Below are 25,404 nucleotides of genomic sequence, written 5' to 3' on the forward strand. Positions count from 1 at the left end.
AGTCTATCTTTCACTTTCAAGATTACTGCTTTTTAACTTTTGGCTGTTCTCCCTACACGTGATCAAGTCTTTCTCAACTGGTGTCAGTTAGTTTGCAGTTTGTTTTTGTTTCTCTTGGTGCCTGGCTTGTGTTTGGTAAGCTTCGGAGAATGTATCTTGATCCCAATGCTAATCCCCAGGTTCAAATCAGAAAGGTAAATACTGTTCTAGAGATGTTACATGATTTTCCAGAAGTGTTTTTTGAAAAAGTGGGTGGCATTAAAGGTTATGTGCATTACATTAAATTCAAGACGGGTGATATCCTTGTTGTGTCTAAGGTTAGGGATATATGGTTTATCCTGAAGTTTGCAGTCCAAGATGGAATTGTATCGATTAGATGAGGAGGGGATAGTTGCACCTGCAGTAGTTGCCACCCAGAATTATGGTGAGATCAGACTTTGCAGGGATCTATGGAAGTTCAACAGTGAAGTAGTTGAGGACAGGTTACCCCTACCTAACATTTCTAAGATGGTACGCCTATTGTGGGATGCAAAGTTCTTCACCACTTTGGCTCTAATCTCTGCTTTTCACCAGGATTGCTTGGTTGAAGATTCTTGGGATCGAACTGCTTTTTACACCAGTTGGGATTTTCTGTTTAGCAGGATAGTGTTTGGATGCTGTTCAGCAGCGTCTGTCAACTCCTGGAGTGGCTAGGACTCCTGCATCGTTCACTCCAGCCCCCTACATTTATAACAGTTCCCACCTCAGGAAACTAAATAACCCCCCATGAACTAACTGTGGGCAAGTCTTTTCCCCTGACAAGATCTCAATCAAATGCCCTACATGTAAGCATGACCTTACCCCACACAGGCTAGACCACACCCACAATAAAGCTGAATTTAGAATCCTCCTCCTCAATTGTAGATCCCTGCCCAAACATAGGGCAGAGATCTGGATGCTTCTCAGAGACCAAGACCCTGATCTACTTTTCCTTACGGAAACATGGCTCACCTCTAGCTCAGAGCCAGATATTGTGCAAGCTCTTCCCCCTGGCTTCGTGCTACAAAGAATTGACCGACCGACGGGTCGAGGTGGTGGGATCGCCATTGCCCATAAGGAACAGCTTACCTGTCTCCTCCTGGGCACCCCGCTCAAAGACTGCGAGAATGTTCAGTTTTCTATTATTCTCCACACTTCTCGTCTTCACAGGCATTTTGATTTATCATCCCCCGGGGCCAGTGGGGTAATTTAATAACTCACTGCTCGAGGCCACGATCAATTTGGCAGCGCAACAGGCAATTTCACGATCCTGGGAGATTCAACCTCCATTTTGATGAGCTGCAAGTTCTCAATGCATGTGAGCTATCCAGAGATCTATGATCTCTTAAATTCTCCCAAAAAATTAGTAAGACCACTCCCGCTAGAGGACACCTTCGCGACCAAGTGTTCTTTAGCCTAGCCGACCATAACGGAACTGACCCTATTCCATTACCATGGACGGTTCACTTCCTGAAATCTTCTTTGGTCACCCCAGACAACCAGGCCCATGACACAATCATCCTGGACATTTGGTCGCCCCTGGAACAAGCTCCCCCAGGGAAATGGTCCCAAGAGCTGTAAAAGACAAAACCTAGCTTAAACCAATGTCCGGTACAAGCTAATGAGGATTTCCTTGGCTGGATCGAGGAGTCACTCAATGCGGTCCTCCCAAAGAAAAAGATAAATAAGTCTGCAGGGCCCCATAATGCCCAATGGTTCACAACGGAATTACGCACCTTAAAGCAGCAATGTAAAGTGAAGGAAAGACATTGGAGGAGAGATTTTCTTCCTTCTAAAGAACAGGACTATAGGCTAGCCATTCTTGCCTACAATGCAGAATTAAGGAAAGCTCAAGCATCTTATTATGAGAACAGATTCTTAGCAGCGTCCAACTCGCCCATAAAAACTTTTTAACATTATCAAAAATTAACTTCAAGCCCCCCCCCCCCCCCGATCAGTCCCGAAAACCTTGGGCAAACTCTGCAATAAACTTGCCGAGTACTTCAATAACAAAGTCCAGCTTATCCTTGAATCCCTCCCACCTAAGATTGAGGACGACCCTCCTCCCCTCCCTCAGACAGATTTTAAATCTGGGCCACCTGAATACATCCTTGAGGACTTCCTACCCGTGACTCAGGAAACCATCACCTTGCTGTTGGCCAAGGTAAAGAGCGGCTCCCCTACTGACCCAGCGCCACTGAACATTTTGAAACCGGTCATTCCAATAATAGCCCCTAACTTGAAAATCCTGATCAACGCCTCGCTTACCACTGTAATAGTCACCTCCAAGAGGAAAGAGGGGAGGTTAAAGCTCTACTAAAAGTCCAATCTGGACCCGGTTGAATTGGGCAATTATCGCCCCATATCCCTTCCGGCCATAAGCAAGGTAACGGAGAAACACGTTAACCTAACTCTCTCTAGCTTTCTTGAAAGCAATAGCCTGCTCCACCCCTCCCAAACCGGTTTCCGACCGCGCCAAAGCACCAAAACGGCTCTATTGACTGTGGTAGAGGAAAGTAGAAAAATCTTGAACTCTGGAGGTTCAGCGGCCATTCTACTCCTGGACCTGAGCTCAGCTTTTGATATGGTGAACCACTCTATTCTGATCTGGCGACTCGGTAACATAGAAGTGGATGGTACGGCCCTCCAGTGGCTATCCTCTTTCCTGGAGGGAAGAACCTTTCGGGTTTTTGAGGAAAATATTATTTCTAAGCCCACACACCTTTTGAGCGGGGTGCCTCAGGGCTCCTCACTCAGCCTGACTATTTTTAATGTTTATGTCCTCTCTAGCAGCCAGAATAGCTCCACATGGAATCTGGATAATCACCTACGCCGATGACACTCAACTGGTGGTCTGGCTCAATCAAGCCGAACAGTAAATCCATACCCTCTACTCCTGTCTAAACGATATCTCAAACTGGATGGACGACTCCTAGCTTAGGCATAATGGAGTAAAAAAAGATTATGATTTTAGGCAACTTTCTCCGCTTTAATCCCAGCTTGGTGTGGCCCTCTTGCATGGGCCAGCCCCAATTCCGAAAGCAGAAATTAAGAGTCTTGGTGTATGGCTGGACCAGGACCTCAGTCTTAGGACCCAAGCCAGGAAAACAGCAGCTCTTTGCTACAGCTTACTTAGAATGGCCCAATATGTCATGCCCCTCCTTCACTTTGCGGCTAAAAGTACTGGTCCAATCATGAATACATTCCAGACTGGATTACAGGAGCACCCTGTACCTGGGCGCTCCCATCTCCGCAGTCAAAACTTCAATCCGTACAAAACAGTGCTGCAAAACTGTTGATGGGAACCACCAATAGGCCATCGGCCAAACCGGCCCTCTGCTCCCTCCACTGGCTCCCAGTTCAGGAAGGAATTAGGTTCAAGGCCTTGTGCTTAGTACATAAGGCAAGGCAGGGACTCTGCCCACCTATGATCTCCATCATGATTCGTCCATATAAAGCCAATCGTAATCTTCAATCAGATCTGTACTTGGCAGAGATCCCTAGGATGAAGAGGTCTAGGAGCGGTGTTTTTTTCCTGTAATGCTTCCAAACTCTGGATTTCCTTGCCTCTCCACCTTCGCTCAATCCCTGACCACCTGGCTTTCCGGAAGCAATTAAAGACCATGCTCTTTCCTTCGCTTTTCTGGTCACCTGTCAGTTACTAGCGCTAGGATGCTTCGGGGTAGCCATGTGCTCTATAAATGTCCTGCCATTCCATTATGTGTTCTAAGTCTTACAGGTATTCATTTGAAAGTCAACAAATTCAAGTTTTTTCAACCTTAAACAGGTTTATTGGGTCATGCTATCATAGCTGAAGATGTTAAACCCAGAACTGATATTGTCGTAACCATCACAGATTTGCCACATCACTCCAAGGAAGAAGAAATGCAAGTTTTTATGGGTATGGCTGAGTTTTGTAGCAAGTTGATTCCTAATTTTGCTTGTCAAACTGCGCTATTTGGCAGTTGCTCAAGAAATGGTCGATGAATTGGGCCAAAAAATTGCAAGAAGTTTTATAATATCAAAACAAGTTAAGCTTCCGCACAGTCTTTTTGAAGAGAGCTTTGTTACTGGTTTGCCTTCTTTTCTTGTGACTGATGCGAGTGAAAAAGATTTGGGTGCTGTATTGACAGTACTATGATGGCCGTGACGTTACGATTGTACTCGACTCTTTGAAAGGAGCAGAGAAGGAGGCTTTAGCAGGGCAGTGAACTGGGCAGTAAGGAAGTTCAAACAAGTTTTATGGGGTGTGAAGTTTGAAACTGATCACAAACCTCTTCAAGAGGCTTTTGGCAAAAGGTTTGATCATGTTACTTTTTGCATATATAGATTGTTGGCTGCTTTGCAGAATTATCGTTTTTCTGTGTCCTGTATTCCTGGTATTAACAAGAAGACAACAGTGTTTATTGAATTTGATCAGAGTATTTAAGTGCTGGGGAAGATGCATAGTGGAAAGATGAGGTCAGGGTATGTACACTTTCTGGTGGAAGTGTTTGTGAGTGGTTGAGTGAAAATGACCAGGAAGAATTGCCCTCAAAGGTCAGGGAAGCTATCAAGGGTGTTAGTGAGGTTTCAGTTAGCGGAATGGATTTCATGAAGGTTTGGGTGAGCTTCATGTTAGCTAATAGTCCAATGTGGAAGGTTATTTCCTCAGTGTGGTGTGAAGTCAGTTGGTGCAGCTTGCACACGAAGGTCATCAGGGCTTACGCAAGACTAAGTAATGATTACAAGATCATTATTGGTGGCTTGGTATGGACATTCAGGTGGAAAATATTGTAAGATATTGTTATGACTGCCAGGTGAGTGATCAGACACAGAAAATCAAATTATCTCCTTTAATTTGTCATGAGATTCCTGGAAGTGAGCGAGGAATTATCGTTGGATATCATGGGCCCTTTGAACTTTGGTATGTTTAAGTATTTATTGGTACTAATGGCCATGCATTCGAGGTGTTGAGGTGGCCTGAGGTCAGTGTAGGGCAAGAAATCTCTAAATCTTTGCTGATCAGTTTTTTCAACCAGGTGTTCTACCTCAAAAGAGATGAAGTTTCTGAATGAGAGAGGTATTCTACACTAGAAGCGTGCCTTGTACCACCCAAACACAAATAGGATGGTGAAATGATGCAATGGAACGCTCAAAGAAACAATTCTAATTGCAAAACATGGAGGACATGATTGGTTCCGAGTGGTGAAGGATATGATAGTGGAATATAGGTTTGCTCCTCCCTGTACAACGGGCATTTCTTTTTTAATTGCTTAAACAATGCATGCACTATGATGTGTCTGCCCTTGGTAAGCAGGTATAACACGCGAGAGGGTTGAGATGAGGAAAGGATAGAGAACTGTACATGCAATGTGAAAGGAAAAAAAACTGACCGCCGTAAAGCAGTCCAGTCCCTTGGTGTTAAGGTGGGGTGGATATGGTAAAGGTGAAACTAGCAAAGGGAAATGACTCAATTCTTCTTGTTTTGTAGACTTTATCGAGTGACAAGTATTTCATGGGGCTGTAAAGTTGAATGATATGATTTGGAATTTTAACAAAATTGTCCATAATCCCATCTGAAATGTTTTCATTTTCCTATCCTTAGGGTTTTTGGTTTGTGTGATGTTTGTTTTTCTTTGGCCGTGGGGAATATGTGGTATAGTTAGCAGGTGTATTTATTAGAACGTGTATTTGGCATCTCCTGCATGTTTCCCTTTGGCCTGTGTTATGGTATGTGCTTGTGGAATGTTGTAATGTTTGTACTTTAGCGGGGAGTTTTGAAGGCATTCGGACTCCCTCCGCTGCCTCCTATGGTTGGAGTTTCTTTTCTTGCAATAAGCTTACAGATTACTTTGATGCTGGAATTATTTACTGTCCACTTCTGTTTTGTCCACCTTTCATTTTCAGGATTACTACTTTTTACCTCTTGGTGGTTCTCCCTCCATGTAAATGAGTCTTTCAGAAATGGTGTCAGATGAGTAAACCTTTCCTGTTGGTGTGCACCTTCAAAACATACAAAATGATGACGAAGCTGTACAGTGTGGCTACTAACAATTGGCAAAGTCAGCAGGGCTCAAAGACCAGACTGATTTGGCTTTGCCAATACAGAATTCTGGAGAAAAGATGTCCTCTGTTCTTTTTTTTAATGCTGTGCTTCCACAGTACCTTTTTCAGTTCATGCCCCCGTGGCTCAAAGTTTCTTGCAAGGTTGTCTTAAAGCCCTCAGTGTGTTAGTAACACACCAGACTATCCCCCAGATTCATCATGGTCATGTTTTGCGAGTCCTTAATAGTGAATTTTAAGGATTTGCCATTAAAGACTCGCAAAACGGGATGCATGTAGAAATCGCAATATTTTATGCGATTTCTACTGCTTCCTTATTTGCGATTCGCTAATTGCTAATCTCAAATAAGAAATGGCTTTCCCATTCATTCCTATGGGCCTACTACAGCATTTAATACACATGAGTTAATGCCCTATCTCGAACCAGCCCTTCGAGGAAAGAGCCTCAACCTCGTGCAGACACTTCTTTTATTGTTTGTGTATTACATTTGTGTAATGTTTGTCCCTTTTTAATGCTGCTGTTTCCTTTCACCTTTATTCAGATGACTCCCGAAGCTTATGAGAAACTGGGCTTCCCTGGTGCTGTAGAATTGGCGAACATGTTTCGTTTCTACGAAATGAAACCGAACCGTGACATAAAGCTCACGTTACAGCTTAACCCCAAGGCCAAGAAGTTTGCAGAGTGGATGGAGCTGAAGAAAGATGCCTTCAAAGACCTGTAGTGGCTGGATCATGCACATTGATTGAGCTGGCACTCTTTTCTTGTGCTTTGTTTCAAAGAACCACATTCTCTGAAATGTCTTCCTGGACCACATAAAGCTTTCAAAGTTGATCTTTATCTAAAGTGCTGGATGCTTCCTTGTGTACCATCGGAAGCTTTGGATTAGCCCAAGTTAATGCAATGCATCTTGTATGAAACACCTCTTTGAATCCCAATTTGTAAACAATTTGTTTGTTCAGCTGTGCTTGGAAGTTATTTCTCAAATACAATTCACCAAACTGTTTTTGTTTCTGAACTTGTGCCACCTTTTGCCATTGACCAGGAATTTACTTCTTAGACAAGTCCATTCAAAGATCATGATGGGACAGATCAAGCCTTCGCATGTACCACTTGTTGCTGACAAAAGTTACGTTTTAGTAGAGGCTTCTCCATCTGTGTTCTTTTGGAATGTGGCTAATATTATAGATTGAAAAGCTGTCCAAATGTCTTGGATTAATAAATGTTTCCAGGATTACTTCTGGAGAGCACAGTGTAATCTGCATTCAAGGCAGTTGTTTGTGAATTCATATCAACTTTATTGAAAAAATATTTCTTTATGCTTAAATACATAGTGTGCATTCAAAAGTGTAGTTGCATCAATGTAGTTGCACTTGCTCTTTTCCACACTTGCTCTTTTCCACACTGGTAAATGTATTTCCTTGTGGGGAAATACTTTGCCCTCCAACCCTGCTGTTATTTTGGAGGTGTTGCCTTCCTTTTTCCACTATGGGAAGGGGTTTACACCAACTCTTGAAGGGAGTAAGGGACAAATGTACGACCATTAAGTTTAGCGAGTTGTGACGAATTGCGACTCGCAATTACGGACTCACTAAACGAATGTACTACAGAGTCTTGGACACTGTTTGCGATTCCCAATGGGCTGGGGTGTAGCTAGCGCTTGTGGCGCGCGGGGCTATCCCTCAGATTGCCGCCCCTTGGGGCGGGGGGGGGGGTGTTGCTGGGGTGAAGGACGGTGAGCACTTGAAAGATGAGGAGTGCTATAATGCATTGCGTGGCGTGAGGTAGTGTCTGCACCTGTGCAGTAATGTACCCCAGCCCAGGCTGTCCTGGAACTCATTCTTAGCCCAGCTCTCATCCTATCCACCCTAACCCTAGATAATCCCTATTTAAGCGCCCATGGAGTTAGTCATTGAGGGGAAACATCCTGGGTCACCCTTCAGCGTTCCTTCCGTCCCCTTTCTCTTCCTTCTTAGCACCCAAAGACAGAGCTGGGTGGCCTAAGCGCTACAACAACAACCAAATGGCTTGACATGCTCCCACTTTTCCTTCGTGCTTACACCATTCTTTCTCCTCATTGGTCATCCTTCCACCCGGCACCCCTCAGCGCGTCAAAGCAATCTGTGTGGGTAGAAATGGCTTGTGAGAGGGAGCACAGGAGAAACCAGAGAAGGATGGAGATGAAGAAAGGACAACGAGTGAGAGTAAAAGAGAATATGCACTAGGTGGGAGGCAGTGAGGAGTAAGCAGGATGCCAGAGGCAGCGGAAAGTAGAACGAACGGAAGAGATGGAGGTGACCGACATTAAACGCGAGGAGATGTGAATGAGGTAGAGAGGGAGGGTAGGTGGATAAACGACTGCAGAAAGGCCTGGTGTGCGAGAGAAAGAAAAGTTGGAGAACTCTTGCGGGAAAGTGAAAACTAAAGCCCACGAAAAAAAAGATATGCAAAGAGTGTAAGAGAGAGAAAGTGATAGAGGGGGAAAATGTATGTACATGGGTGCAACACAGCCCTCTCCCTTTAGGGCACCCCTTATTAGCAGAAACCCAATGAATGTTAGTGAGTTACTGAGTCTAAGCCGGGTGTGACCCCCTACCAGTCATAAGGGGGCAAAAGAATCCTTGATTGTCCTAGGGAGGAGCTGAAATCGCACCGCAGCCTGACAGTCCCAGTCAGGACCGTGGGGCGCGGCTCAGCCTGAGGTCAGCATTCACTGAAGCCTTCATAGTCACGGAGTGGAATCGGACCTACTGGCACTCTACTCCACCTCTTGCCTGGTGGTGAAAAAGAACAGGGTGCGAGTACAGGGGTGGGGAGTGCTGGTCTCCCTCTCTCATCAGCGGCTGGGGAGTGGGGAACATTGACAATTTGGCAGGCCTGAGTTCTCACGGTGTTGAGCTGGTCGGACCTGAGGGATGCTGTTTGGAGGCACCGTCTGTCCATCCGAGGTCTTGCGGACCATGCTCCCTTCCACATATGAGACACTGTCGTCCCCAGTGTAGCCTCTCCCCGGTGTAGCCTCTCCCCTAAGGCATAATGCATGCAACGGACCATGATGTCACTAACACGGTGGTGGGACTTAGGCCGCGCTGCAGGCTGCACACACTCCTGACCTGCTTTTAAGTTTTAACTGCAGCAGGCAGGCACAGTTGAAACGCGGGACTTAATTTTTTTTTTTTAAGTTTTAATGACAGGGAATTTTTCAGCATTACAATGCAGAAACAATAAAAAAAAACAATTCAATTGACATACGTTGCCACATACAATAAATATGAATAAAATAAATAAATCAGAAGACACGAACGACTAAATCATAGCATTTCAATTAATCCATTCTACTACCGGAACAATTCTTAAACAACAAGGGACCCCAATCAAGTCAAACAGGGACCTCGGGGAACAATTTTATGGAAACAACAGTGGTCCCATGCTTATGTGATGCAACAAACAAAATAAATATAGACGAAATCGCTTCTATATTTTCAGAAGGACATGTCCAGCCGGACAGAGGTCTTCCAGGTTTACTTAATAAACACAGTATTTCAACAAATAAGATGTCAGGAGTACCTTCCACACTGCCCCTGTGTGGTACACAGCCTGTGCCCGACACTAACGGGGTGAACACAAGTGGAGATAGTAGGAAAGGTTCAAGGCAAAACAAACGTTTTTTCTGTTTACATATAAATTTGTACAGAAAATATCACGCTGCACCATTACATAAAATCAAACAATCAGATTTGTATCGGGTGCATAAGCAAGTCGACGGCGTTTCGGTTTCATCAAAAAATCATAGAAACCATCATCAGGACATTTAAATACTTTGCCTTTAAATTAAACCTCAATTTTGCCTATGAAGAAGAAGATAAAGATATACTTTAGAAAACAGAATACATACAAGAATAAGTGAAGTGACTCTACGTGCGCTGTGCACATGCTAAATCGTCAGGGAGTGATGTTATACATAACCTTGCTATTAAGGTAGTGACACAATTACCAAGTGTATGGTCATGCGTCCAAAATTGCTATAATGTGCCTATAGGGCATTAGTGATTACAAGAGGATGTTGACCGCAGTGCTAGTGACCTAAATTCGTGGTGATATCGTGTATCAAGCACTTGCCGGAAAGTGGGGCTATTTCAGAGTGAAGGGCGCCTTGCAATGCTTACCGAGGTATAGCATGTTTGGGCATCGAAAGTCAGTACCGTCAAGATGCCCGTTTTTAAACTTGGCCAGTCACCCTAAAAAACGAAGGAATTAAATTAGAGCAGGCCGAAGGTTGGGGACAGCCCGGCGGGCGAAAAAGGAAATAGTCTTACCACAATGGAGCGTCAGGTAATGCCGGTTTACACAGTCGTAAACGGGCGACGCCAGGACAAGCCTAAGAAAGGATCAAAGTAGCGTCTATCAAACACAGGTCTTTAAAAATTAAAACGTGGCAACAGATTGAAGCCCGAGGACAGAGCAGGACGCGGAGTGAAAACTTACCGATAGTTACGGTCATGGAGTGTGTCCCTGGCGTGCTCGTGTCTTGGAACCAGGAAGTAATGAAGGGAGTAGGGAGCGCTGTGATTGGAGCAATGCACCGGAGTGAGGGGCATAAGAATAAAGGAAGGACTTAGTTCCAGGGGCCATATTAAAGTGAACCTTAAGTGAATACCATGCAGAGTGACATTTAAAATATAAAACCATTTCAGCAATTTTAAAATAATTCCAAGAAATAATTATAATTAAACATCAATTTCTGAATGGCATGAAAGAGGGGTTATTCCAAGACAAATAGTGTTTAAGGAAACAATAACAAGGGAGCACTTGTTTTTGAACAGCATGTAGAGGAGAAAAGGTCAATTCAGATTAATGATGTCCAGTCCTCTTGCAGGTTCAGCCCGGAATTCAGGCTATCAGTCTTTAATATCCATTTTAGTTCCTCCTTGTTGAGCAACCGGCTCAGGTCACCACCTCGAGGTGGAACGATAACCTGTGTGATGACAGTCCAACGGATATCATTCTCAGTGTGTCCCTTGTCCAGAAAATGTTCGACCAAGGGAGCGTTTGGGGTTTTACATCGAATGCGGCTCCGGTGTTGGGAAATCCGTAATTTGATCTTTTGCTTTGTCTGACCAACATAAATGTAATTGCAAGGGCATAAAATAGCATATACAAGATTACAGCTATTACAGTTAGTAAAAGTGCATAAAACATTTTTTACATCCCTATAAACAAACTCTTTTCCTTCTATTGTATACTCACAGACTATGCATGAGCCACACTTAAAGTGACCCCTTACAGGTGGCAATGACCAGTGGTCATGTAGTGTTACATTCTTTCCAGGTGTGGCAGGTAGTGCTGCCCTCACTAACTGGTCCTTCAGGCTTTTATTCTTCTTGAAGGCAAAGAGAGGGATTTCCCAGTCAAGGGGGCCTGAATTCAAAATGTGCCAGTTTTTTCTGATGCACTGCGTTACCCGGTGAGAAATGGTAGAAAAAGTGGTTACACAAACTGTTTTCACATCAGTGGTTTTCTGTTTAGGTTCTAACAGGGTGTCACGGGGGCAATACCAGGCCCTCTTCATAGAGTTCTTAACCAGGCGCTTGGGGTACCCTCTGAACCTAAGTTTCTCTGATAAAGTATTTGCCTCTAGAAAATAGTCCTCTTTCTTGTAACAGTTTCTTCTAAGCCTAAGGAACTGTGAGTAGGGAAGGCTGTCCCTAAGAGCTCTCGGGTGACAGCTCCTGTAACTGAGCAGAGTATTCCTCTCTGTGGGCTTACGGAAAAGGGATGTGTATAAAGCCCCTTCCTGATGTTGGATGTTCAAATCTAGGAAAGGGATACAGTTTTTATCAGAGGTTAAGGTAAATGTAAGCCCATTGCAATTATTGTTGAGCCAGTGCGTCAGTCCTGAAAGATCTTCCATGGACCCACCCCAGATCAACAAAATGTCGTCTATGTAACGTTTCCAAACCTTCGGCCTGCTCTAATTTAATTCCTTCGTTTTTTAGGGTGACTGGCCAAGTTTAAAAACGGGCATCTTGACGGTACTGACTTTCGATGCCCAAACATGCTATACCTCGGTAAGCATTGCAAGGCGCCCTTCACTCTGAAATAGCCCCACTTTCCGGCAAGTGCTTGATACACGATATCACCACGAATTTAGGTCACTAGCACTGCGGTCAACATCCTCTTGTAATCACTAATGCCCTATAGGCACATTATAGCAATTTTGGACGCATGACCATACACTTGGTAATTGTGTCACTACCTTAATAGCAAGGTTATGTATAACATCACTCCCTGACGATTTAGCATGTGCACAGCGCACGTAGAGTCACTTCACTTATTCTTGTATGTATTCTGTTTTCTAAAGTATATCTTTATCTTCTTCTTCATAGGCAAAATTGAGGTTTAATTTAAAGGCAAAGTATTTAAATGTCCTGATGATGGTTTCTATGATTTTTTGATGAAACCGAAACGCCGTCGACTTGCTTATGCACCCGATACAAATCTGATTGTTTGATTTTATGTAATGGTGCAGCGTGATATTTTCTGTACAAATTTATATGTAAACAGAAAAAACGTTTGTTTTGCCTTGAACCTTTCCTACTATCTCCACTTGTGTTCACCCCGTTAGTGTCGGGCACAGGCTGTGTACCACACAGGGGCAGTGTGGAAGGTACTCCTGACATCTTATTTGTTGAAATACTGTGTTTATTAAGTAAACCTGGAAGACCTCTGTCCGGCTGGACATGTCCTTCTGAAAATATAGAAGCGATTTCGTCTATATTTATTTTGTTTGTTGCATCACATAAGCATGGGACCACTGTTGTTTCCATAAAATTCTACTACCGGAGCCACAATCTTTGAAGCCTTTAATCTCCTCCTACCCCCTTTACATGAAAAAGCTGAGAATTCCAGCCTGTGAATGGCTAGTAATCTAACTCGCCAATGCGAAAAAGTGGGAGCTTCAGAGGACAACCATTGTGACGTTGTACACAAACGGACCTGTGACATAGCTATAAACATGAGAGCAGACTCTTATCGCGTATTCCTACCGTCAACATTTTTACATACATCAAACCCGAAAATCACCAATGCTGGGGACAGAGTGCATCTCATCTTGAGTGTACTATTAATAAAACCCTCAATATCTTCTAAAAAACTAAAGAGCGGGGCAGGAATAAAACATATGAATGGCATCAGCCGCAAAAAGTCCACACCGTGCACAAGAATCTCCCTTTCTACTACCCCATTTTGAGATTTTTGCAGGTGTATAATATAAGTCCAGCATTGCCATATAGCTTTGAGATCTAAGTGTTCCTGAAACAATGACTTCATTGGTGAGCTCTATCACAGGTGATAATTCAATGCCTGTCTTCCCGATCTTGGCTTCCCATTTGGCACTTTGAATTGTTAAATCATCAGGAAGAACTGACAATATATATTGATAGAGCGAGCTGATTATACTTCTTTTTTAATCAAAAATAGCATAGGCACTTGATCCGACATACCCGGTATTACCTTCACAATGTTTATAAAGAAAACTATGAATCTGTAAATATTTAAAGAAATCCCGTGATGGCAGCTGGAATTTATCTTTTAAACCATTGTAAGATGGCAATTGCCCATCCCCCACCAGATCCCCTAAGACCCTTAGCCCATGGATTTGCCACCTATGCATAGTTTGATCTTGAAAAATACTAGGCAAGAGACGAGCAGCTTTAAAAGGTGTGTATAGATCAAGATTTGGAATATTTAATTTCCACCTTATTTTCTGCCAGATTGAATATGCAGCAATAATAACCTTAAATCGGGTTCGCTTGTAGTAACTAGGCTCCAGCACTTCCAAGAGAATACCCTTAGCCGCAGTACCCAGGAGAATACCCTTAGCCGCAGTACCCAGGCCTATCTCGAAGATAGTAGGACGATTACATATTGGTACTACCGCTTTATCACCAAATAAGAGCACTCCCATTGATTAAGCCATGGCTGCCCAAAAGTAAAGAACCAGATTCGGAACAGACCAGCCCCCATGATCACGTGGAAGGCACATCCACTTAGCTGCCCTATGCGAGCGTCCATAGCCCCACAAAAACCTATCACAGACCCTATCAGCCTTAGTCAAACTTCTTTGAGAAAATAATAAAAGGATAGTCCTAAAAAAATATAAACTTAGGAAGTACTAACATTTTAAGGACACTAGAGCGTCCAAATAAAGATAGGTGCAAATGATCGAGTCGCTCTAATTTAGTATTCACCACTTCAATTGCGGGATGGATGTTTAGATCCGGAATAATATCGACTGCAGTAGTTATCCGAACCCCTAGATACACGGCCTCTGTAACCACTGGGGCATCTGATAATTGCATGTCGGGGGTCTGAACAACCTGGGTTTTCAGTACATTCAACTTATATCCCGAGACTGCGCCGAATTGGCCAGCTAAATCCTTAAGGGCACTGAATGCAGATGAAACATCCGAAGTAATAACAGCTATGTCATCTGCATACGCTAAAATATTATGGAAAGTGTTACCAGCTCTTATAGGTACTATAGCCGGATTACCCTCCCTTCTGCTCAAAAAGGGATCTATATAAAGGGCGAACAAAGACACCCTTGCCGCATGCCCCTACTGATAGAAAAAGAAATGGTCTGTTCAGAAATGCGAAGTGAAGCTCTTGGTAAAAAATACATTGCCCTAATCGCGTGTATAAATTCTGTGGGAAATCCCTTCCACTTAAGTACTGCCCACAGGAACCCCCAGGAGACCCTGTGTAACGCCTTCTCTGCGTCCAACAGGATCACCCTGAGGGGAGAGATCGTAGCATGTGCCCAATCTAATAGGGCGATGACATGCCTGACATGGTCTGAAGTATCTCGTCCTGGAATAAATCTGAGCTGATGCAATTAAACCAGAGGAGTGATCACTTGAGCAAGCCTAACGGCCATAATTTTTTATTATATTTTAGAATCACTATTAGTGAAATTGGCCGGAAGGAGGACGGAAGCAACTCAGGTTTACCTTTTTTTTAAACCGCGCTATCGTAGTATCCTGCCATAATTCAGGGACTAAACTCCTCTGAGCAGCTCCAAGTACCTCCAGTAAGTCCCGCCGAATCTCAGCTAAAAATACTTTATAAAACTCAAGTGGGACTGCATCTGGGCCGCAAACCTTACAATTCGCTAAGGATTTTACCGCAAATTCAACCTCGTCCCACTGAATAGGGGCAGCCAAAAATTCACACTGCTCCTGAGGCAACTTAGCAGCTGAGGATTTTTTTAGCAGATATCGACACCTATTTCTATACCCAATCTAAGAATATCCTCAGTATATAAGGTGGTGTAGTAATTCAAGAGCACATCATTAACACCCTGAGTGTCATGGATTGTTGCCATTTGGTCTTGAATTTTTATAACCCGCCTCTGAACGCTACGCTGGTGGAGCCGCTTTGCAAGCACCCTGCCCGAATTCTCCACAAACTCTAACATCTCTGTGCGATATTGTAAATACTTTGTGGCCAGCTCCTGTCCAAAAGACTCCCAACAGCCTAGCCTTCAAAATTGCTACATCCTGTTGACTAGATTCAGTCTCATGACCTTGTTTAATTTTTGAGGCAAGTAAAATTTCCGCATCCCTTAACTCCTTTAAGCGGATCTTAATCAGCTCTTGCTTCCTCTCCCACCTATAGGAGGAAACATTTTTAGTCTCTTCGCAACCCTGCTTTCAGAGTATCCCAGACTATCTGGTCTTTTGCCGAGCCCCTATTAACATTAAAAAATTCAACTAACCATATTTTGATGTGAACACAATAGACCTCTTCTAATAATAATTTCCTTTTAAATGCCCAATACCTAGGAGGTCCACTGCTACGCGGCCAAGGGCATTCAGCGATCAGAGGATTATAGATAGAAGAAGCCGCTGCTAGCTGCTCAGACAAGAAAACATAGTCTAACCGAACATTCTTATTGTGGGGGATCGAATAATACGTATAGCCATCTTCCGATTTGTTTTGCAAAAACCATAAGTCTATAACACCATGTTCTTGAAGTAGAGCCTGAAGTGCTTTAAATACTTTTGGCTTCCTACTGAAGTAGTTTAAGTCCTTGACAAGATTAACATTGCTTAGCGTATTAATATTCAAGTCCCCACAAAACAAAAGTGGGCTGGGCCAAGCGGCCAATTCAACATTTAAATACCTAACCACCTCAGGATCGTCTAGGTTCAAGCCATAAGCTGTACTAACCCTTAATAGTTTACCACCTATAGACAATTAAGCTATGGCCCATCTTCCCATTCGATTTCCAAGAACCCTTTTACAAGTCCCCACCCCCGCTTCATAAGTATAGCTACACCTCTAATTAATGACGATTGTTTGGAACATACTAGCACCTCAAAGCCAGGAAACCTGAGGCAATCCTGCCTTGCCCATTGTATATGCGTCTCCTGTATGCATAGTATGTCTACCTGCATAAGATGTAAAATTTTAGAAAATAAAGACCGCTTCTTTGCATCATTAAGGCCACATACATTCCATGTTACGCAAACTTCTATAGCGCACAGCTGCCCCAGCAAAGGGGCATCCCGGCACTTAGGATTGGCAGAAACAACATAACACTACGCAGAGCGACAAAGAAGGCAGACAGGAAGGATCCTAGCACTCCGAGGGGAACGGAAAAGTTTTAATCACCTTCCTAAACTTAAATAGGTCATTACAAGCACGAATGTGGCAAGGGAGAGAATTCCAGAGTTTTGCAGCCAAAACACGGAAAGATCGTCCACCTACTCGACACAGCTTGAAGTGGGGGACAACAACCTAATTCTGCCCCAAGGACCTCAGAGCGGGACGGGATGTAAGGGATGAGAAAGTCCTTGAGAATCCAAGAAGACCTTTTCAAAATTTTAAAGGAGAGACATAGCGTCTTAAAGTCAATACTTTGCCTAATCGGTAACCAATGAAGTGCACGGATTGTACCTTTTGCGGAACAGAACCTTGGTAGACCTACCAAGGCCCTGGCAGCAGCATTCTGTACACGTTGAAGCCGGGAGAATTCCGCTTGATTAGCCCCTAACAAAAGGGAACTAGCATAATCAAGTCGGGACAGGATGGTTGCCTGAATGACCAACTGCCTAGTAGGGGCATCAAAGAATTTTAATACGGGCCTAAGCCCACGTAAAATCCCAAAGCAGGTCTCAGCTACTCTCTGTGTGGCCACAGAAAGAGGGGGTCGGATCCAGCCAGACACCTAGGTTTTTTTTACCTCCAGCGTCTGGATTGGAGTGACGCCTAGCTCTGGAGGCCACCAGTCATCGCCCCAAAGGTTGCTCTGCTTGCCCACAATCAAAACCTCTGTCTTCTTAGCATTAAGCTGAAGACAATTAGCTGTCATCCAGCCAGCCACCGCCAAGAGACCATTACGGAACCTCAGGGCATCAAGGTCAGAGTTCCCACTAAGCGCAACTGCCAGCTGCGTGTCATCGGCGTATGAGACAAGTCATACCCCAGAGCTTGGCGACAGCAGCCAGCGGCTGCACATAAAGATTAAAAAGGGTGGGACTCAGAGCGGAACCCTGAGGCACCCCTAATTCCAAAGGGTAAGGCTTCGATTCAAAAGGCATGATGGCAACCCTAAAAGTGCGATTATCCAGAAAGGATCAAAACAAGTCAAGTGCCAATCCGGAAACACCTGCGTCTCCCAACCGCTGCAGCAGTATCGGGTGGGTGACTGTGTCAAACGCGGCACTGAGGTCGAGTAACACCAGTGCCGCCGTTTGACCAGAATCCACCACCGTCCGCAGGTATTCTGTCATCGAGTAGGGCCGTCTCAGTGCTGTGACCAGCATGAAACCCATTCTGGGATGGATCCAGAATGTTGATCCTCTGCAAATGCTCCGATAAGATGTTTACATGGGCCTCAGCAACCTTCGCTGCCCATGGGAGAAGAGATAGGTCGATAATTCTCTAATTTGAGAGGATCTAATGGGGGTTTCTTCAGAATTGGAGCGACATAGGCCTGTTTCCATTTAGATGGGACTATGCCTGATGAGAAGGATACTTTTATAAGATGACGAAGGTGTGGCAAGCATAGGATGGAAAAATCTCTCAACTGAGCTGATCTAAGAGGGTCTGCAGGGGATCCTGATTTTACCCTGATTGCCACGCTATCATATACTTCCCCCGTCATCTCAGGGAAAGCTGAAAGAACCACATCGGTGGAACTGCTAGGCCTCGGGGCCTCACTCCGCGGAATGGGACTAGGAAAAGAGCGATAGTTGGTCTGAATTTTTTTCAAGGAAGAAAGCCGCTAGATCTTCACAATGTGCCACAGAGCGGATTTCGGCTACTCTGGCTCTCTTAGCGGTCAAATCTTTAAGAACCTTAAAGATCAATTTCGAGGGATTTGGGGAGGTTTTGAACTCTAGCGCGTAGTAGGCCGCACTGGCTCTACAAATAGCTTTGTGGTAGATTTTAACTGTAGCCATATACAGTATCATCTTCCCAGCCTCATAGGTTTTCCGCCAACACCTTTCCGTCTGTTTACAGGCTTTTTTCAGAGGCAGCAAGGTGCTGTTGTACCAAGGGCTGGGCTCTTGGGAGCGACATTTACTCCAGGTAGATGGAATCAAAAGATCAAGAGCCCGAGTGATCCAATCACAGAAGGAATCCTAGCCGGATACCACATCATTAAGGGGACCCAGAGGGTTTTCAACAAGTAATCTGTGAATCTCTGGGCTTAAGTTTTTTCCATGGGCGTTTCCACACCACTTTCTCTAGAGGTTTGAGGATAGTCCTCAAGTTTAAGATGACATTTCATGAGTAAGTGATCAGACCAAACTACTGGGCTAGGCCGGAATACCTTAACTCCTGTGTGAATATAGGGTCCAGGATATGTCCACCCTCATGCGTAGGGTGGGTTACCAGCTGGCTCAGTTGTAAAGTCTCCAAGTCTTCAAGAAGGCTGCTAATAGCTGGAGTGTAACCAAGATCAAAATGAAGATTAAGATCTCCGAAAACACTAAAGTTAGCAGGGCTTAACACAAGGGAACTCAGCATTTCATGCAACGCCTTCCTAAAGGCAGGGTCAGGTCCGGGAGGACGATAGACCAGGAGGCCCGACAGAGATAAGTGATTAACCATTATGGTAAAATGAGCACACTCCCACCCATCCACCTTAAAAGGCTTCCAAGTACAGGGAAAGCAGGACCGAACTATCACAGCTATGCCCCGCCCCTAGAAATGTGATTATAGGTATAGATTGAATAATCTGAGGGAATAGCAAGATTTACTATAGATGTCCCCTCGTCCTGTAACCATGTTTCGGTTAGGAAGAAAATGTCTGGGCCCCCCTGAGTTAAGATCATAAATATCTGAATGATGTTTCACAAAGGATCGAATATTGAGACTCCAAACTCGAAGGTCACAAGGGGCCACCGGTTCTGTAAAGCTGGATGCATCCACCGAGAGTCCATTTAAAGCAGAGATAGAGGCTGGAGCCTTAACCTCTTCAATGCTAATGACAAGGGTAACTCGTCATGCACTGCCCATTCATTTCAATGGAAATCTCATTATAGCTGCTGAATACCCTTAGCGTCCAAGTGGTTAAAGGAGAAATTACCACCAGCGCAAAGGAAAGGACCACATAACGGAACAACTAATCCCGAGGAGCAATGTGGAGTCAAATACCAAATACGTAAAAGCTCATCCCTCGAATACCTACCTCTATAGGTAGGAACAGAGTTCCTGGCACTTCCTTAGCGCTGACGGGCTCAGACGGGCAGGACTCTGGCGTGATGACGGCGCTCCCGCTGCACGTCACCGCTGCGCGTCTCCATGTCAGGTTAAAGTAGGGGACTCGCCTGCAGGGAAGAGCACTGGAATGCTCACCAAAATGGCGCCAGCAGTACGTCCCTACCTACCCCCAAGATGTCGGCAAGCGAGTGAGGCTGCCTAAAGACCCGCGAAAACAGCGGTGAACATAACAATTATAGTGCAAGTGTGCTCTAAATTTAAAAACGGGGTATAATAACGAAGTACAAAATAATAATTGGACACAACAGGAGAAATTACTTTAAAAAGCCGCGCTTGCTATTGCAAACTGTGCCGCTCAAAGCGTGATGTCAATATATCTAGCGTTACCTATAACAAGTTTATCCTGTCCCATCTAAGCATCCCAAAGTGCACCAACCCTGTGCTTTCCCTGACCTTTTTAGTCTATAATAACAAAAACATATATTCATTTGACAATGCTTTAATATAATTTCTGCAATATAATTCTTGGACCTACTTAGTCTTAGCCCTGACATGAGCCCCTCTACCCCAACCCCCCCACCCACCGCAAAAGTGCCCCCCCCCCCCCGAACTACCCCATCCCTTACAACACCCTTAAGTGGCAACAGGACGAGTGTCCTTGTGATGGAAAGAGCTGGAGTCTCATCCCACACGGGTTCCTTCACCCTCTCAACATAACAAAAAAAAAGTAAAACACGACTAAGGGCAGAGACACAAGAAAAAGAAAAGGAAAAACACTGCAGAGATAGCATCACATATCCAAGCTTAACAAAATTACAGGAAAGAAACCTAAATGTGATAAGCCATCCGATTACCGCCTGCCCCTTAACCACTTGGCTGCTAAGGCAATATTTTACTTTTCATTGAATTTCCATTGAAATCAATGAAAAGTGCATGACGAGTTACCCTTGTCATTAGCGGCGAAGAGGTTAACAGACTCTCCTTAATCCTAAATATAGCATTAAACAACCCAAGGCTACATTCCCAATGAACCACAGAAAAAAAGGAAGAGACACATATTGCATTTAAATTGAGGAAAGAAATTCCTTTGCCAGGATCTCAGATGAGAAAAATTTAGTTTGACCATGCTGTGTAACTTTTAAATTTGAGGGGAAAAGCAGAAAGGCCTGTGCTCCTTTTGCCTGGAAAGGGGTGATCAGCTGACGGAGCTCCACCTCCTTTCAACCATCGCTGGGCAAAAATCGGGACTGACAAAAAATCGCAGCCTTTGTCCTGACTTTTCCTATCTGGCCACGCTAAATCATATAGCTTTTCCCTAGCTAAGAAGTTATTCAGACATATCAAAATCACACGGGGCGTACTTGCGGGCAAGATGGCGACCACTGGTCAGGACGAGTGAGCTGGCGTTCCTCCTCACAGCGAAATCACCTGTGCATCCCCGGTGACAAAGACTCTGCAAGGACTCTGGTACGATATCTGTGTGATTACGGACTGTTATACAGAGACTCATATTGCGGGTTATCAGCGGTCAGCAATTTCGTCATCCGCTTACCTGGTCCCTGATTTCCGTCCTGCATCGGATTCACGCCGGCTCCGTTATGGCACCAAAAGTCGTTTTGAATGCAGCGCTAGCTGCGAGAGCGCGGTCAGCCGCAGCGGCGACTTCATTGAACAGCAAAGAGGCAGGGAGCGAGGCGGGGAGCACTTTAAAGGATGATCGGAACGGTGAGCAGAACTGTGGATCCGCTCGTAATGGCTCGAGCAGGAAAAATTACCTAAAGACTGTACCTGCATTATTTAATCAGGCAATTATTAAATCTAAAAACAGTGTGCCTGCAGCAAGACCAGTTTTAGATGGTGTAAGGAAAAGTAATGAGAGAGAAAGAGGGACCACCTGCTCTTCAGACATCGGTGGCAGTTTGCTCTGGTAGAAATAGCAGTGCCCCCCCCCCCCCCCCCCCCCCCCCCCCCCCCCCCCCCCCCCACTCAAGAAAAATCCCGAATCTGTCAGTGCCTGGTCAGGGCTCCTTGGCAGATAAGACGGTCTCAACAGATAAAAAATAAATTTCTAGCACTGCTGTGGAGGGGCTATCGAATTGCATTACGGGGAATGTAGTTCAAAGAGAAGCATAACAGAATGAGGCTCCATGCTCTTTGGGTCCCTGCATACCCGATGGCAATCTAAATGGTATCCCGGCTACTGATGACATCAGCCAACTTTCTAAGGATCTTGAAATCGAATTTTTTTTCCCTTCTCCTAGCACATTGGATCATCGGCAGACGCTGAGGAGTATGACCCTGAATGGCTAGATGATGACAGTGAAAATGGAGATTGGCGACGGAATGGTATTCTGAATAGAGGTCGCAGTCCCCGATATTAGAGGATAGTTCGGAAGGGTTTGGCTCAAGAAGGCAGGGGCTTGGTAAGCGAGGACCCAGAGATACGAGGGTTTTCATTACTTATCAACCAAACGGTGCTGATTTCAGAGGGTGATTTAGCGGATATAACCACCAAGCAGCTCCAAGAATCTGAGCCACTGCCCTCTGAGATCACCCTGTCTCTTATCTATCAAACGATGATGGTCCATTGTGAAGAAGCATGGCAGGGCAGTGCTGGCACCCAGGGGGTGTCGCAGAGTCCAGAATTCTGTTTGCAGAGTCGCAAAAACATGTTCTGAAATTGCAGCTAGAATTACCGAAGCAGAGGAAAGGATTTCTAGTCTTGAGGACGCACTTCGCACAGAAGAGTGCCAATGATTTGATCAGGGCTCAGAAGGAGGACATAATATGGAAATTGACTGAATTGGAGAATAGAATGAGAAGGACAAATCTCAGAATCTTAGGGGTTCCCGAAGGTTGTGAAGGTGGCGATGTGAGACAATTCGTGGTGGAGCTGTTTAAGGAGGCATTCCTGGAAATTGTTCAATGGGACTGGCAGCTCGAGGTACTCCGGGCACACCGATTCCCCTTCAAACAACGGCAAACGTGGGACTTTAAATTAAATTGCCAAAAGTAAGTCCAGTGTTTGTGTGTACTGTGCATGCAGTCTGCAGTTACCCACTGAAGCAGGTCACGTCCGAAGGAGTGCAGGCTGGAGCGCGGCTTTGCATTGCATATTTTTACCGCCTTAATAATTTATTTGGGATTCTTGGGAACGATTCGAAAGAACACAGTGTGTCCCAAATAAATTAAGGCCTCCGCGGCCGTAATGGGCCTCCAGTGCGGCGTGACTGCAGCCATCTCAAAAATGGTGCCACCTGGGGCGGACCCCCCCCCCCCCCCCTAGGTACGCCACTGCCAATGGGGTCCCAAATTGCATGCCTCATCACTATTCATGAGGCAAGCACAATTTGCAGCCCATTGGGAATGGCTAGAACGCACCGGGATGGTGGCCTGCTGGGGCCACCATGTCTGTGACTGCTTTTTCAATAAAGCAGTTTTTTTTTTTAAATAGAGCCCATTTTCCTTAAAGTAAAACGGGCTACATTTAAAAAAAGAAAAATGAAACTTTTCAGTTTTATTTTTTAAGGGCAGGCAGTGGTTACTGGGACCACTGCCTGCCCTTAAAAAATATTTTCACACCCATTCCTTCTAGTTTGTGAGTGGTTTACCACCTACTTGAAGTAGGTGGTAAACTTTTATTGTTTTGGGGTCGCAAAACAATCATAAATTGGTGTTCGACTCGCATTAGGAAGGGACTCCCTTGGCACACCGTTTCCTAATACTGAGTCGTAAACCATATTTTGTGCTTCGCTAATAGGTCAGCAACTTACAAAATACGGTTTGTGCATGGGACAGACCAAGTACATCTGTCCCATATCTGACAGTCTCAAGCATAAGAATAGACTGAAAAAGTTTAAACGCCCTCCAACTACACCCGTATAATGTTACTCAATAATAGGATGAATATTACAAGTGTGTGAATTAAGTGCAATATCACTTTTTGTGAATTACAAAGTGAATTTGTCCCCATAAATCCAGCAATTTGCTGGTGTACATTAATTTCCACCTGTAAATCGCGTAAATTGCCCCTTTCCTACTGTGTGTTCACAAGCAGAGAGACTCATGTTGGGGCCTCATTTGACCTTCTTTGTACCACTCTCGTTTAGGTGAAAGTATTTTGTTCAAACCATAGTATATGACTCTATGGCCATTAGGCTTAAGATCAATGAAGCTTAGTGTGGGGGTGTCTGCTAACAATGCAAGAGTTGGCTAGCCTTCAGTAGCTCACAATGATTTTCACAGATCAGAAGTAACTCGGACTAAAGAAAAGGTTGGAGACCCCTGTTTTAAGCTGTGCAGCTTGAGTTTGTACCTCTCATGCTAAATTTGTGTTAATTGTATCTTTCCACAAACTTGTTTTTCTGTAATAAGCCAGCCTTTAAATCTTGTTCTAATCTCATCCAATTTGATGGGCATTCAAAGACCGAGGTGAAATGTCGAGCTGTGTTTTTGTGGGAGCCTGGCATTTATTTTGCTTCTGGGTGACTTTTAAGTGAGAGCATTTATAAGAAAGAGGATTGGAGCATGCTTTCGCCATGGAGCCAGCCTGTGCTCTTTTTTAAAATGTTATTTTAGACATAGCCATGTTAAAAGGTATCTCGTTGTTCATCAGCACAAAACAGTTTTTTGCCTAATTCCTCTTCTTTGAGTCCATTTAATTTGGGAAACTGCCTTTTATAGGAACAAATTACAAAACTGCATATTATTCTCAGTGTCCGCCTTACATAATGCGATCTTGGGCAATTTTCACTATTTATGGCCCATTAACTGTCATGCAGAGGATAAGATCTTTTCACAGAACGTGCTAGGCAAATTGTAACAATTTATCAATGCTTAGTTTTTGCATTGATATGTAAAGCATATGCTTTATTTATGACGTTTGTGGCAACTTATTTTGGAGAGTTACATACATTTAAAGAAAATGTCCTCATTTGTTTTTGCAGACACTAGGGTCATAATTTGAGTGGTGCAGTGGCACAGGCTCAAAATGTCCGGGAAACCCACTGATCACTGGTTATTGCAATATTTTACTACTAAACAAGTAGTCACAGGTGCAATTACTTTGCAGGCACTAGGGTCATGATATGAATGGTACAGCAGGTATAGATGCCAAAAGATCTGGGAAACAAACTGAACACAGATTATTATTGCTGTATATTACTATTGAACAAGCAGTAATAAGTGCAGTTACCATGCAGGCACTAGACCATGATTTGAATGGTGTAGAAGGTGCAATGGCACTGGGGCCAAAAGGTCAGGAAAGCCGCTGAACAACGATTGCTTGCTATATTTTACTACTAAAGAAGCAGTCACAAGTGCAATTACCTTGCAGGCGATTGGTCATTATTTAAAAGGTGCAGTGGCATAGGGCCCAAAAGCTCTAGGAAACCCACTGAGCACATAGTATTGCTATATTTTACTACTGAGCAAGCAGTCACAAGTGCAATTACCTTGCAGGCACCGGGGCCATGATGTGAATTGTGCAGCAGGTGCACTGGCACAGGTGCTCAAAGGTCTAGGAAACCCACTGAACACTGATTATTGCTGTATTTTACTACTAAACTTTGTTTTTGGTTGTTTTGTAATCATTGCACCCAGAGTAA

The 25,404-nt window shown here is 44.3% G+C and overlaps 1 protein-coding gene across 1 annotated transcript in view; it reads left to right on the plus strand.

Moving 5' to 3' along the window:
* The window catches only part of LOC147672004 (nmrA-like family domain-containing protein 1), a 65,289-nt gene extending 57,592 nt beyond the window's left edge, over nt 1-7,697 (plus strand). Inside the window, exon 5 of the mRNA XM_086948062.1 lies at nt 6,606-7,697. Within this exon, the coding sequence (XP_086804188.1) occupies nt 6,606-6,785 (180 nt within the window). The 3' untranslated portion in view covers nt 6,786-7,697. The remainder of the gene's footprint in view (nt 1-6,605) is intronic.
* The last annotated feature ends 17,707 nt before the right edge of the window (nt 7,698-25,404 follow it).

The sequence above is a fragment of the Lissotriton vulgaris genome, unplaced genomic scaffold, assembly GCF_964263255.1.
Source record: "Lissotriton vulgaris unplaced genomic scaffold, aLisVul1.2 SCAFFOLD_764, whole genome shotgun sequence".
In the NCBI taxonomy this organism is placed as follows: domain Eukaryota; kingdom Metazoa; phylum Chordata; class Amphibia; order Caudata; family Salamandridae; genus Lissotriton; species Lissotriton vulgaris.